General features: G+C 42.8%; 1 protein-coding gene across 2 annotated transcripts; it reads right to left on the reverse strand.

The window, feature by feature from the left end:
* Window positions 1–592: 592 nt before the first annotated feature.
* Window positions 593–8,965, reverse strand: LOC138962883 (uncharacterized). 2 transcript variants are annotated; one of them, XM_070334851.1, is made up of 6 exons: window positions 8,808–8,965; window positions 6,223–7,593; window positions 4,184–5,301; window positions 3,428–3,603; window positions 2,020–2,182; window positions 593–1,068 (listed from the first exon to the last, which is right to left on the reverse strand). In XM_070334851.1, the coding sequence occupies exons 2-6, from the start codon at window positions 7,362–7,364 to the stop codon at window positions 881–883; spliced, it is 2,787 nt and encodes a 928-aa protein (XP_070190952.1). In that variant the 5' UTR covers window positions 7,365–7,593; window positions 8,808–8,965; the 3' UTR covers window positions 593–880. The 2 variants fall into 2 exon arrangements, with proteins under 2 accessions (XP_070190952.1, XP_070190951.1); XM_070334850.1 differs by having other exon boundaries at window positions 8,675–8,963.
* Window positions 8,966–14,650: the final 5,685 nt, after the last annotated feature.

Here is a 14,650-nt window from a genome sequence, read left to right on the forward strand (position 1 = left end):
ACACACACACACACACACACACACACACACACACACACTGACGGATTTCACAGTGAAATGTATATAGCTTTGCACTGGTTAGCAAGCACAAGAGTTCTGTAGTTTGTCTGTTACATGTAGTTTGTCTGTTACATGTAGTTTGTCTGTTACATGTAGTTTGTCTGTTACATGTAGTTTGTCTGTTACATGTAGTTTGTCTGTTACATGTAGTTTGTCTGTTACATGTAGTTTGTCTGTTACATGTAGTTTGTCTGTTACATGTAGTTTGTCTGTTACATGTAGTTTGTCTGTTACATGTAGTTTATCTGTTACATGTAGTTTGTCTGTTACATGTAGTTTGTCTGTTACATGTAGTTTGTCTGTTACATGTAGTTTGTCTGTTACATGTAGTTTATCTGTTACATGTAGTTTGTCTGTTACATGTAGTTTATCTGTTACATGTAGTTTGTCTGTTACATGTAGTTTGTCTGTTACATGTAGTTTGTCTGTTACATGTAGTTTGTCTGTTACATGTAGTTTGTCTGTTACATGTAGTTTGTCTGTTACATGTAGTTTGTCTGTTACATGTAGTTTATCTGTTACATGTAGTTTGTCTGTTACATGTAGTTTATCTGTTACATGTAGTTTGTCTGTTACATGTAGTTTATCTGTTACATGTAGTTTGTCTGTTACATGTAGTTTGTCTGTTACATGTAGTTTGTCTGTTACATGTAGTTTATCTGTTACATGTAGTTTGTCTGTTACATGTAGTTTATCTGTTACATGTAGTTTGTCTGTTACATGTAGTTTCTTTCCGTCCTTTGTCTTCACTCTCTTGATAACTGAGTGCAATAGAAATTCTAGCTTTTATGACGATCACTACTTTCCTCAGCACTTCTTTTCATTTCTCGATTACTCTGACACGACCTTTGACCCGCTGACGACATACTGCGCAGGTGCGCAAAGCGGGTGCGCACTGAGCACAGGAAACAAGATGGCCACACGGCAGAAACAATATGCTGACGTCGTTTATTTGACAAATCTTGCAGATTCTTGCATCCAAGATCTCCTTGTTCTCATTTTCCAAATCTGAAACACACACACACACACACACTACCATCACAACTTCTCAGCAGCGGCCAAGGTTCCGCCATTTTGCCAAGACACTTTGAGCCCCTCTCCCCCCGTCTTTTTTTTTGGCAAAATAACTTAAAAATATGGTTTTTGGGAGAAAAAAAAACCCCGATCTACCGACCCTATTTTTTTTGGCCTATGTGACCGTAAACAGACTATTTTTTGTGTGCCTAAACTGTTGTCAAGGTGATCAATGCAGAGGGCAAAAGAGGAGTTTCTTGAATGCACACTCTAGTGTGTGTTCGTGAAACGTACTCTAGTGTGTGTTCATGAAACGTACTCTAGTGTGTGTTCGTGAAACGTACTCTTCTGCGTATTCTTGAAACATACTCTGACGTGTGTTTTTAAATTAACGAAAGGAATTTTTACAAAAACACCCGCAAGAATTGTGGGTATTATTACCAGAATAATTATAATTGTTTTTATTCAAAGCATCACGCATCGGCTGAGTGGGGTCTGGTGTAGCGTTGACTCCCCTCGTCGCGGACTTGTTTTAGTGACACAAATAATGTCAGACCATACAAATTATAGAGTACAGGGGCGGATCACATCCTTTTCAAGGGGGGGTTTCCAAACTTCTCTTAGAAAAAATGTTGATGAAAATCAAGGAAAATGGAGCAATCTGGTGCAATCTGAGCATCAGTTTTTTTTAATTTTTCATTTATCTATTTATTTTTAGGCTGGGGGGGGGGGGGGGGGGGGGTCCGGAAACCCCGGAAAAAACCCCTGGATCCGCCCCTGTAGTACATGTAGTAGCTTTGTACGAATAGTGAAAATCCCTTTGGTAAATCCTTTTGAGGCTGTCCTTACATAATGGGATATAATCAGAACCTCAGAAAACGGCTGGAATTGGACAGAATTAGGGCCTTTAGCATATTTTGATCAAACAATGACATCCATCCTTACCATCAGCAACTTTGGCGAGTTGCGTGACGTCAGTGTTTTCGTCCGCCCCGCCCACCGCCGCTGAGACTCCGCCCGCTGCGCCCTCTGGTGGAGGCAGTGTTGAACGTGCTTGGGTGTCTCGCTGCCGTGCTGTCAGTTCTTCTTCCACCTGCTCGGCTGAAATCTGAAATATACAATTCAACTTACAATTCATTGCTGAAAGTGAGAGGGAGATCAGACTCCAGAACATGTTCTCCAAGCATGTCCCCTCCTCGACCAACTGCGAATCCAGACATGGCCTGACCCAACAGATCTGAGGACCAAAATGTGGGGAGCACTGGAGGACCTGGAAAGAACGTCCATGTTCATGGCATCCTCCAGATTCCGAGTCTGACACAACCGTCGTACGAAGAAGAAGAAGAGATTGCTGAAAGTAGCAACGAAAGCGAAGCATATAAAACAAGTGAAACAGTAAATAATAAACACACACAAAAAGAGAAAGAACAAAAAGAGGAAAGATAGACGAACGGCAGGACAAGGAATCTCTTACAAAAGCAAGTCATTAAAGAGTTTTAAAGAGAGTAAAACAATTTAAAATGTCATGGGGATGATGGGAGGTCAAAGCTAACCAAACACCGTGAAATGAGGTCAAGAAGGAGGAGGAAGAGGAATAAAACGAGAAGAAGTAGACAGGGAAAAGAAGAAGGAGAGCAATTAAGTTTCAACAGAATTTTCTTTCTTTCTTTATTTGGTGTTTAACGTCGTTTTCAACCACGAAGGTTATATCGCGACGGGGGAAGGGGGAAGATGGGATAGAGCCACTTGTCAATTGTTTCTTGTTCACAAAAGCACTAATCAAAAATTTGCTCCAGGGGCTTGCAACGTAGTACAATGTATTACCTTACCAAGTTATTATGCAAGTTTCCAGTACAAAGGACTTAACATTTCTTACATACTGCTTGACTAAAATCTTTACAAACATTGACTATATTCTATACAAGAAACACTTAACAAGGGTAAAAGCAGAAACAGAATCCGTTAGTCGCCTCTTACGACATGCTGGGGAGCATCGGGTAAATTCTTTCTCGTCCCAACCAATATGGGACTCCCCCTAACCTGCGGGGGGTTTCAAAAGAAATACGCGAAGAAGAAATGACTGTAGGTTAAGAGCAATTGGGAGAAAAGGATGACATTCAGTGGAACCCATTTTAAGAACAACAACAAAAATGTAAAAAAAATTAAGGCCTTGAATAGATGGGAATCTTGAACAAATTAAGTCAGTCTTAATGAGTCTTGAAATGAACGTAAATTTACAAAGTTTATGAACAGATATTTTGTATAAGAAAGGTAAGAAAAGGGGAAATGTGCTTGGTGCCGTGTACAGTGGTACCTCACGTTAAGCCCCGTCCCACAATTTCAGACAACTCACGGTTTCCTGTCTCTCTTTCAGCTCCTGCACCACGTCAACGAAGTCCTGACCTTTGACCTGGCCTACAAAGGAGCATTTCGGGAAGAAACGCGCGTGCTCCACCCAAGGTCGCAGGTGTGGCGCCCACGACTTGAGCCCTCCCTTACAGTAGAAACACCTAACTAGGTCATCTTGACCTACACACAGAATAAACATGTTGTTGAATGAACCTTCAATAAGACAATTGTGTTATTCTGGTAGCTTATCAAGGCAATTCTTGTTACTTTTCACCATAACATCCAATTAGTTCGCACGTAGTCATCAACTGAAAAAGCAGAGATCATCATCATCATCATCATCATCGTCCTCGCAGAATCAAACCTCCTAATACCCATTTTTTTTCTGGCTGGAAAACTTAAGTGTTCTTGGTGAAACTGTGACATGCAAGTTTACAGATGCTACCCTATTGAACAAGTTTACAGATGCTACCCTATTGAACAAGTTTACAGATGCTACCCTATTGAACAAGTTTACAGATGCTACCCTATTGAACAAGTTTACAGATGCTACCCTATTGAACAAGTTTACAGAATGATGCTACCCTATTGAACAAGTTTTGCGTGTGTTTTTTTCCTGTCTTTTTCAGTTTATAATACACAAAAATAGTGATTCATTTTCGCTCCAGTCGAACTCTACCACTCGTGTCATTTACTAGTGGATAAGATCTACGCGTCAATGTACTTGTGGAGCAGTGTATATGTGAGTAGAAGAACTTACCGACATAGTAGAAGCCGGCCTCAGCCATGTGGTGAGGGCTGTGCGTGCCCGGGTGGGGCCAGGCGGTGAAGGAACCAGCGCGTGTGGCGGCGATAGCAAAGTCGAATCGCTTGGGTTCCTGTGTGTAGATCCCAAGCTGCGAGTAGGTCACCACCTGTCTTTCTGCTTCTCCTGTGGAAGAAGGGGGCGGGGCTTGAGTGGCGGGGCCAGGATGAGCGACAGCTTCTCTGGGGTTTGATTGACTGGCGCTGTTGTTGGTAGAGGCTTGTGGTGATGCAGAGGCAGACGATGTCTGACTTGAAGAACTGGTTTCTTGTTGATGTGTATTGACTGGCCGAGCTGTTTGAAACGGGAGTGCGCGTTCCGTGGCCGGTGCTCTGGTTGGCCCTGAAGACGGCGATGATTGTGTCACGTGGGTGTTCTGAGATCTGGTTGACTCTGTCAGCTGCATTGGCGTTACGGATCCTTGCGCGTGTGAGCTGGCTGCTTGTGCAAGGTGTCCTCTTCGTGCTGTTTCAACCCCCGCATGTCCAGCCGTGACATTTGGATCCGGTGAATGTCTAGACTGTGCGGGATGTCCTGTTGGTGCTGTTTCAACTCCTGCAGTTCTACCTGTAGCATTCGATTCCCCTCTAGGCAGGCTGTTGACCGGCGTGCGAGAGCGATGACTAGACGCTGCTGGCATGGAGGAAGGGGAAGACGGGCTGCTAACACCTCTAGGAGACTGGTTTGTCGGCAATGTCGGTAATGATGCGGAGGACACGCGTGGCGCTGAAGAAGATTGGACCCTTGCTGCACCTCCCCCTGAACTGTGTCCCCTGGCTGAGGCTGAGGACTGCAAACATTCACTTCTTCTGCGCGCCTGTTCAGAGATGGGCGTGTCCTTGTGTTGGTCCTTCACTCCACGCGATGAATGTTCTTGATCTAGTGGACTGGTGTCTCCAAAGAAGCCGTGGATGACGTTGAGGCCGGCAATCTGACCCTGGAGCTCCAGAGTGACGTTGCTAGACTGGCCCTTCACGAAGGAACAGAAAGGGGAGCGCCGTCGATGCAGCTCCATTGGGTCTCCACTCCCTCTCAAGTCTTCAATCTTGACGTCAACATCACAGAACGCACACCTGTCGACACAAAAGTTAACGTCATGTTGGGCTGTTAAAAAGTGTTGTTAACCTTGATTTCATTTCACGATTTTGTGAGATGGGTCTGAATTTTCAGGCCAGGTTATGTTGTACCACAGATCGGTACAGAGGTTGCAAGCACATAATGAGCTCACAAAATACTCAATATTTTCAACACGATAGTTTAAATATGAATATGACAATATTTTAACATACCCGTTGTTCTAAACGTCATGCTGACATCCAACATTCTAGTTTCAACAGGTATAGAATCTCTGCAGAATTCGAAGTTGTAAGATTTAGCGACTTCGGCATCTTTTGAATTTTATTATTTGATACCTGACACGTGGTATTTTTTGTCACAAGGGGAATATTTTATAAACTATGGAGTGGTCGTCAAAAATACAGATTCGGCTCAAGCCTCTTTAAGCTGTGAACTCAGTCACGTGACTGCATGGAAGCGCTTTGGGAATTCGTGCCGTTAGTAATATATACGAAATGTAGGAGTGGTGCTATAACGGCTCAAGTCTACATCTCGATTTACAGATGACACAGCCCATATTAAGTTCTCTGGCGTTTACATGTAAAAACACATGTAACTTGTAAGTGTTCTACTTAAATCCTATCATTATACTCCCCTTTCCTGGATCGCTTGATTGCTTGGTTTAGTGCCAAGCATGATAATATAGCTTATCTCAATATGTTTCCTACATACGCAATAGTTCAAGAACATTCTTCAGTGACCCATTTAAACGTGTAGGTAAACACACACATTAACAGAGAGAGAGAGAGAGAGAGAGAGAGAGAGAGAGAGAGAGAGAGAGAGAGAGAGAGAGAAACAAACTGCCAAACAAAACAAACAAGCAAACATACAATAAAGAAACCCTGATCGACCGAGTACCAACTTAATGCTGTACATACCTGACGAAGGAGGTGTTTTTCTCCGGACAGTAGAACCCCGCTGCAGCCAACCTGGTGACCCACACTCCAGACTTAGGGACCTTCTTGTTGTCCACAAAGCTGGCCAGGCGGTTATGCTCTGCGGTCAGCAGACTGACCGGCTTTCCGGGCCCCTCCACCATGTAGGTGGCGACTTTTTGCTCGACCCCCGGAGCAAAGCGCATGGTAGGTGCAGACGTCAGCTGTTTGAGAATGACGCTGTCCTCAGTTGTCTGCGCTTCAATGTCGCTTGCGTCTTCAGATTTCATGTTTTGCTTGTCTGTGATTGAATTCCCGTGTGCGCTATTGAGAGCAAGACATTGCTGGAGACATTCTTGAATGAAAAGATGAGTCACCTTAGTTCTTGTCTTTCGAACTGTGCATTTGTCTGTCAGACTTTTGACTGCAAGATACCCAGAAGCTTGTCGCAAGTCGTAGGCGTATTTTGCAGTTTCATTGTTTGGTTCATCCACTTTTGAATCAGCATCACGTATTTCAGGTTGGCATGCCATCTCCTGGCTAACGGTTTGCTGGTGTGGACTTGGTGCTGATCTTGCGGTCGTCTTGTGAAGTTGGAGTGAAGGACGTGTTGGTTCCGATTGTTGCACTGGATGGCGACATTTGTTATTCGAAGGCTCAACGCTTTCTCCGGGTCCGTCAGAAATATCAGCCCGCAGGTCCAGATTGAGCTCATCCGCAGCTTGGTCAGGACTGGGAGGTCTGTTTTGAGACTTGCAAGGTGTCTCCTCAAAACTGTCCAGAGCATGGTCCTTGTTCCCGGGGTTTGGCTCAAAGCGCTTGGCTTTGCACATTTCTGACTCACATTTGTTCATGGACATACAAATCTGTTTCAGTCTCAGAGCAACGTAAAGGATGAAAATAATGATCACATGATAATTCACTGTCATGTTATAACTCTGCTTAGTACAACGCGTATCTCCATGGTGAACAACGTTTTCCATACAGCAATGCAAAACGACACGAAAGATCAACGCTGAAAAGTAAACCTGTGTCCTTATGTCTCTAGGAGAATGAACGTGGTGGCGGTTTGTTGTGAGGTGCTTCCCCATGAGTTCCGAAGCACCGTTGAGCAGCTGCCCAAGGCGAGATCTAAGCAGGCACATGATACTGGTATCTTTACACAAAAGGCATTCCCGTTGTGTCCACGAATTTTTTCCGCGTAAATTCCTTTTTCCCGTTGTTGTTTTTAGTCATGAGGAAGAAAGTAAGCCTAGGTAATTCACAATGTCCTTAATTGGTAACGCTTGCCTCTCCAGTCGCTTGTTCAGTGTCACGATTCGGCAGTTACTTCTCTCTTATCGACGTGTGCAGTTCGAAGGTTGCACAATTCAGCTGTAACAAGTCCATAAAAAGGATAAGTTTTGAAATCACAATAAACATAAGTCGAATAATATCAAAACATTCAGTCAATCTGTCGTAAGGTCTTAACAATCACCTGTAATGATCCGACATTTTACAGGACGTACGTCTGGTATGTAAAGGCATAATATCATGAAAGTTTAAAACAATCCACAAGGTCATTGCTGAAATACCGCGCTGTTTGTCATGATACCCCTCAAAATCGACGCAAAATCTCCCGTTGTCGACCACTCATGCGATTGACACCTGCATCAGTAAAAATGGCATAACACAAGTTGTGTCATAAGATTTATCGATGAACATTGGTTCCTCCTTCTTCAACTGGCGCGGTCTCGGAAGAACACTGACTGTCTCAATCTGTCAGTGTATGATGTGATATTTTGGTTAAACAAAATAAACCGGCAAATCGTTAGGGTACGTATAATATACGCAAGCCAGTTATACCGTAGTGTGGCACAACCTGCTCTGGGTAGATAGTTGATTTTAATTCTGGCCTCGTATGTAAAAGTTGCTAAGTCATATGTGTGTGCCTGTCCTGATTTTTGTGTCGATTGCCTGGTAGTTTTACCCAAATTGCTCTCTACACACAGGCACACTGACACAGATACAGACAGACACACACCGTAAACACACACACACACGGCACACACACTGTAAACACACACACACACGGCACACACACTGACACACACCGTAAACACACACACACACGGCACACACACTGACACAGACAGACACACACCGTAAACACACACACACACGGCACACACAGACACACACCGTAAACACACACACTGACACACACAGTATACACACACACACACGGCACACAGACAGACACACACCGTAAACACACACACACACGGCACACACCGTAAACACACACACACACGGCACACACACACACTGACACAGACAGACACACACCGTAAACACACACACACACGGCACACACACACACTGACACAGACATGCATGAAGCACACGATGGTGATGATGATACGTAAAAAAGACTCTTTCACAAAGCAAACACTGAATGAAAAGTTATATTCACCAGCTTGTCGATGTGCACTTCACTTCAGTCGCTCTTTCCATCGTTGACTCAGAAAGGTTGGGAGAAGAAATCGACGATGTTAATAATGATCTGTGTTTATAACATTCCCTGACATAGCATTATTTATACTTACAGCACTGAGGCTCAGCTGGCGATTCCTGTAACCGGTCCTCTGGTCGGTCGTTTGGTTTGTACTGGACACGAATTCGAGTAGACTGGTCAATTTCATCAAATGTGCGATGGCTCAAATAAACGTGACGACACAACCTGACAGCTTAACCAAATCATGTCCCAAAATAGGTCCCAGCTACCTGAGAGGACGTTAAGCCCCATAGTCAAGTCAAGCCTGACAGCGCTGAGTTTCACGTAGCGTGCTTTAGAAAATTTCCTATTTCTATTAATAGCACCAGCTCATTTGCTGACTTTGGATGATGACAATACATGTTCGGTTTTTCTGACTGAGTACTGCGGAATAACTAAAATGCTGCGGAAAAGACTACTTTATTCGTGGAATAACCGAATGTTGTCGTCATCCGCCGCAACATCGTTTATTTTGTAGCAAAACAGTTTTTCCGCAGACTCTAGAAGTCCGAGTCACTGGAATCTTTTTTTGCAGCATCAGATTGTTGAATTTACTTTCGCCGGTCTCGGAATAATTTTTTTTCTGCGGAAAACCAATGCTCCGGTAAAGAAGCTTTCGTATCTCCATCTCTCTCTCCCAGTCTCTCTCAGTCTCAGTCTCAGTCTGTCTCTCTCTCCGCTCTCCACGGTCAGTCAGTCTCGGCCGAGTCAGTCAGTCTCTCAGGCTCTCCTCTTTCTCTCTCCGAGTCAGGCTCTCTCTGTCTTAATGATCATGGACTGCGAACTCTTTGCAAATAAAACGACCATACACACTTCTGATAAAAGAAATAAACAAAGTTTATTCATCATTGCAGAACAGTGTAGATAGTCGTAAATTGGACGGAAACAAAGCACCCCGTTAGCAAATTGCCAAAATATGTTTTGCAATATTAATAAGGACATTATGTCTGTTACTTGTTTTGAGCCTCGGGTTAGACGAACTCACATACAGATCAAGAATTAAAAATAAACATATTCAAAAGCAGGAACATAAAATAAAAATTTCATTATTAAAGTCATTTCAACTTCGCCGCCACATCGGGGAATTTGGACCACATATGCTGGTGCAACTGACTCGTTGGACCAATGATACAAACCACACAAGTAACAAACAAATGACAACACATTTGCAAACAATAATTCCCAGAAATATTAGTAAAAACCGTGATAATCGCTAATATCATCACGGTGAAATTAGTATTTTGTTTACATGTGTCGTCATATCGGAGATCACCAAAGTTAAAACAGGGTTGGGATTTCCCCCGATACTATTAATAGAATTTTTCGTCGCTCAGTATTCATCTTTTCACTGCGACTGTCCAGAACAAAGCAATGCTCTACTTACATGGTCAAAAATGTTGACAATCATTTGTCAGAAACGCGTTAATCGTCTTAATTCTTCCTTTGCCTTTTTATCTTTCTATCTCCCCCCTCCCCCCTCCTCATCACCATATTATCATTTTCTCAGTCAGTCGATAGACCAGTCTAGACAACGTGTTGATGTCTGGCATCTGTCTTTCCATTACTGCCCACAATCAAACACTGTACAAAAGTAGTGATTATTTCGGCACTTGATGGGATGTTGCGCAAGTCCAAGTCTGCATGGAGAGTCCGAGAAAAATGTTCCTCCTTCTTTTTGCTGCAATGCTCGCCGAACCCCTCCGTACGGTGGTGGTCTTTTCTTCTTCATTTGACGGTGTTTAACGTCGTTTCCAACCACGAAGGGTTACTGATATCGCGACGGGGAAAGGGGGAAGATGGGATAGAGCCACTTGTCAATTGTTTCTTGTTCACAAAAGCACTAATCAAAAATTTGCTCCAGGGGCTTGCAACGTAGTACAATATATTACCTCAAGTACGGTGGGAGAATGCAAGTTTCCAGTACCGTATTAAAGGACTTAACATTTCTTACATACTGCTTGACTAAAATCTTTACAAACATTGACTATATTCTATACAAGAAACACATAACAACAGGGCCGGACCCGGAGGGGGGGGGGGGGGGGGGGTTCCAGGGGTTCCGGAACCCCACCCCTGGAAAAAGCATGTACCTTGCTTTGAGTGTTTTTTTGTTTTTGTTTTTTTTCCCGCTGATTTGCCCCCCCCCCCAAAAAAGGAGGACCCCCCCCCCCCTTACAACTCATTTGGTCCGGCCCTGAACAAGGGTAAAAGGAGAAACAGAATCCGTTAGTCGCCTCTTACTGGGGAGCATCGGGTAAATTCTTCCCCCTAACCCGCGGTGGTGGTCTGTATAATTTACCTCTTTTCTTGTGGACATTCAATAAACTCTCTTTATCTCTTTCTCTGTCCGTCTCTCTTTACCCAAGTGAAATCAGCGGGATGATGTTAAAATAACAAAGGATAATTGACTATACGTAGAAGCATCATCCCCCCCCCCCCCTCCCCACCCGTCTTGGATGTTATGGCTGTTTTTGGTGATTAGTTTGTTGTTTTCGGTGAAAAGATCATCTCACAGAAAGCATGGCTAACACAAGTTGGAGGCAGTTCATCGTTCATCTGACGATTCTCGTTGTTTTTACCTACTGCATGAAGGTATTTTTGTGATTTTATTAGTATTTGGGTAGCAGCGTTTTCTTGAGGTGTCTCTTTTTGACCGAGACTAAAACTGTTCGGCGAAATTGATGTATGAGACTCGAGAGAACTCAACTCAACTCAACTCAACTCAAATTTTATTGGCTTCAATTTTCATAGAAGAATTTGTCTTGCGCTTGGGAGAAAATAAGAGTATAACATATAAAAACAGCATTCATATCACATTTCATGTATCACACACAGTAATCACTAGTATAAGCCTACAATTATCACATTTGTACCTGTATCATACATGCAAATAAATAGTATCACATTTCCACGTATCACACACAATATATACATTACATAACATACAGCAAGCTTCCATCTCCCGCGCCCCCCCCCCCCCCCCCCCTCCCACACATACATATCCTCGCACGTGCGTCGACTCCATACAAATGACATCATCAGTCCATTAACTAAAATGCACAATGACTAGTAGTGGGTACATGATACTTAATACGTGCTCAACTAGACCTGCTAACTAAAATAATAACAGAAACAAAAACAAGGACTGGGCACAACATTTACACGTGTGTGACCTACTTACATCAAGTGCCTGTGATCTATAAATAACAATGATTGCGTTTAAAGTAAAACATGAATAATGCCGATGTTTGCTAACAATGAATACATAATAACTAAGATAAGAATGTATGTGCTTTCATAATATGATTATTTTATAAAACACAGTGGGGAAATTTGGAAAATAATTTTTATACGAAACTGCGCACATCGAGTCGAGCTCTGTGGCGTGTGTGTTCGGAGGCAGGAGACACACATGGCTGTGGATATTAATGTTCGGTGGATTAAAAAGGATACCCCGACTTCGGCAGGGCAGAAGGAGGTACAAGACGGTGTGCTGTATTGCTGTGTGTGAGTGTGCTGTGCAGACCTTCTGTCACACTAGTGACAATAGTATTAAATTAATACTGACCCATCAAAAGTGAGCTTCAAGCTCGGTAATATTCTCGTTTTTGTGTTACGTTTAGTTGTTAACCTGATATTTCAGGAAGCTCGGAAGACTGGCAGGCATACCCAGAGTGACTGTATGAATGTAAAATGCTGCGAATCATTTTTTGGCCTTCGCTCATGATTGTGGGTTTGTGGGACTACGGCTTGTTACTCAAACAGGGAAGCAAAATACAGTGGCTGAGAGTGAGACAGGCATGGGAATTCTCGGATTTCAGGATTTCCGAGAAAAGCTACACATTTGAGAGTTTAAAAAAATTCCTGTCCTGAGAAAAAAAATCGAGAGAAAAAAAAATTGAGGAACAAAAATCGAAAAAGACAATCTCAGATTCAGAATCTGCCTTGTAAATAGTATGACCAATGTCCTTTAATTCAGTTAAAGGGTTAAAATGATCGTTGGTTACAGGAAATACGAAACATGTATTAAATTTTGTCAGTTTTTTTACTGTGTTTGTTTGTTTGTTCGTTCATGGGGTGAAACTCCCACGGCTTTTACATGTATGACCATTTTTACCCCGCCATTTAGGCAGCCATACGCCGCTTTTGGAGGAAGCATGCTGGGTATTTTCGTGTTTCTATAACCCACCGAACTCTGACATGGATTACAGGATCTTTTCCGTGCGCACTTGGTCTTGTGCTTGCGTGTACACACGAAGGGGGATAAGCCACTAGCAGGTCTGCACATAAGTTGACCTGGGAGATCGGAAAAATCTCCACACTTAACCCACCAGGCGACAGCGGCCGGGATTCGAACCCTCGACCTTCCGATTAAGAGGCCGACGTCTTACCACCCCGCCACAGCTCCCGTCGAAATGGAAATAATTTGTAATGTAACAAAATGCTGTGCTTGACTAAATAAATTAATAATTAGTTCATAAAATGTTCGTTTTATGTCTGTGGTTATTGTTCATTATATTTAGTCAAGTTTTTTTAGTTCTATGTTTGTTTATATCCATGACAGATTTTTTCCTAGTTTTCTTGTACAAATTCAGTAGTGGAATCTACCTTTTAAAGTCCCCTCAATATATTAGTATCTACCATTTTTAGGATTTTCATTTCTCAGCTGTTCTGTTCATAACCTCTGTTAATTTACCCCCATTTTAAAATCCCTCATTTTTAAGACCTGATTTTGTCAATTGTTTTGAGGTCTTAAAAGGACCCCCCGCGGGTTAGGGGGAAGAATTTACCCGATGCTCCCCAGCATGTCGTAAGAGGCGACTAACAGATTCTGTTTCTCTTTTTACCCTTGTTAAGTGTTTCTTGTATAGAATATAGTCAATGTTTGTAAAGATTTTAGTCAAGCAGTATGTAAGAAATGTTAAGTCCTTTGTACTGGAAACTTGCATTCTCCCAGTAAGGTAATACATTGTACAACGTTGCAAGCCCCTGGAGCAATTTTTTGATTAGTGCTTTTGTGAACAAGAAACAATTGACAAGTGGCTCTATCCCATCTCCCCCCTTTCCCCGTCGCGATAAAACCTTGAACGGTTGAAAACGACGTTAAACACCAAATAAAGAAAGTCAGTCTTAAAAGAGGGGTTCCACTGTTTTATTTTACAGTTCAGGCTAATTGAATCACTTGTATACAATGCTCACATTGGTTTAGTCTAAAATACAACATTGTGCAGCTCTGTTTCTAACATTCGTGGCAGATAGCTGGCAGGCAAAGGAATTGTCCGCCGAAAGAAAAATTTCCGCCGATTGTTTTTTTCGTTCCGTCGAAAAAATAAACGGGGGAGGCAAAAATGGTTCTGAAAACTGAATTTAACGGCAAACTTGGAGCTCAGATGACAGCAAATTGCACAATTTGGGTTCTTTGGAGAATTTTTTTGTCCAGACCCCCTAGTAAGGCGGCAGTGGTTCAATGTGTCACATGGCCGTTGTGTCACAGGCACACTGTATGGTCTGTGTGTCACAGGGCCTCTGTGTCACAGGGCCGTTGTGTCACAGGGTCTCTGTGTCATAGGGCCGTTGTGTCACAGGGTCTCTGTGTCATAGGGCCGTTGTGTCACAGCGCTCAAAGCCTCTTTTATAGGACCTTTTGTCTTTATATCTAGCTCAGTTTATCGACTTTATTGGTGGATCTCTGCATATGTGATTCTGACGAATCTTTAATGTTTTTTGGTTGAAACCAACCCCACTCCCCCCCCCAAAAAAAAATTATATAAATAAAAAAAATTGTTGTTGGTTTTGTGTGTGTGTGTGTGTGTGTGTGTGTGTGTGTTCTAGAAATCTATGTATCATGACAAGATAAATCATGATTTGCATCCACTTTGCTCAGTGATGTATTCC

The sequence above is a fragment of the Littorina saxatilis genome, linkage group LG3 (assembly GCF_037325665.1).
Source record: "Littorina saxatilis isolate snail1 linkage group LG3, US_GU_Lsax_2.0, whole genome shotgun sequence".
Lineage (NCBI taxonomy): Eukaryota > Metazoa > Mollusca > Gastropoda > Littorinimorpha > Littorinidae > Littorina > Littorina saxatilis.

What these genes read in the sequence shown, in the direction of transcription:
- LOC138962883 (XM_070334851.1), bottom strand. Translation starts at nt 7,364, where the DNA reads ATGTGCCTGCTTAGATCTCGCCTTGGGCAGCTGCTCAACGGTGCTTCG. An exon ending in GGCCGGCTTCTACTATGTCG is followed by an intron (nt 3,604 to 4,183) that starts GTAAGTTCTTCT and finishes TTCTGTGTGTAG; the next exon opens with GTCAAGATGACCTAGTTAGG. An exon ending in ACTCGCCAAAGTTGCTGATG is followed by an intron (nt 1,069 to 2,019) that starts GTAAGGATGGAT and finishes TGTGTGTTTCAG; the next exon opens with ATTTGGAAAATGAGAACAAG.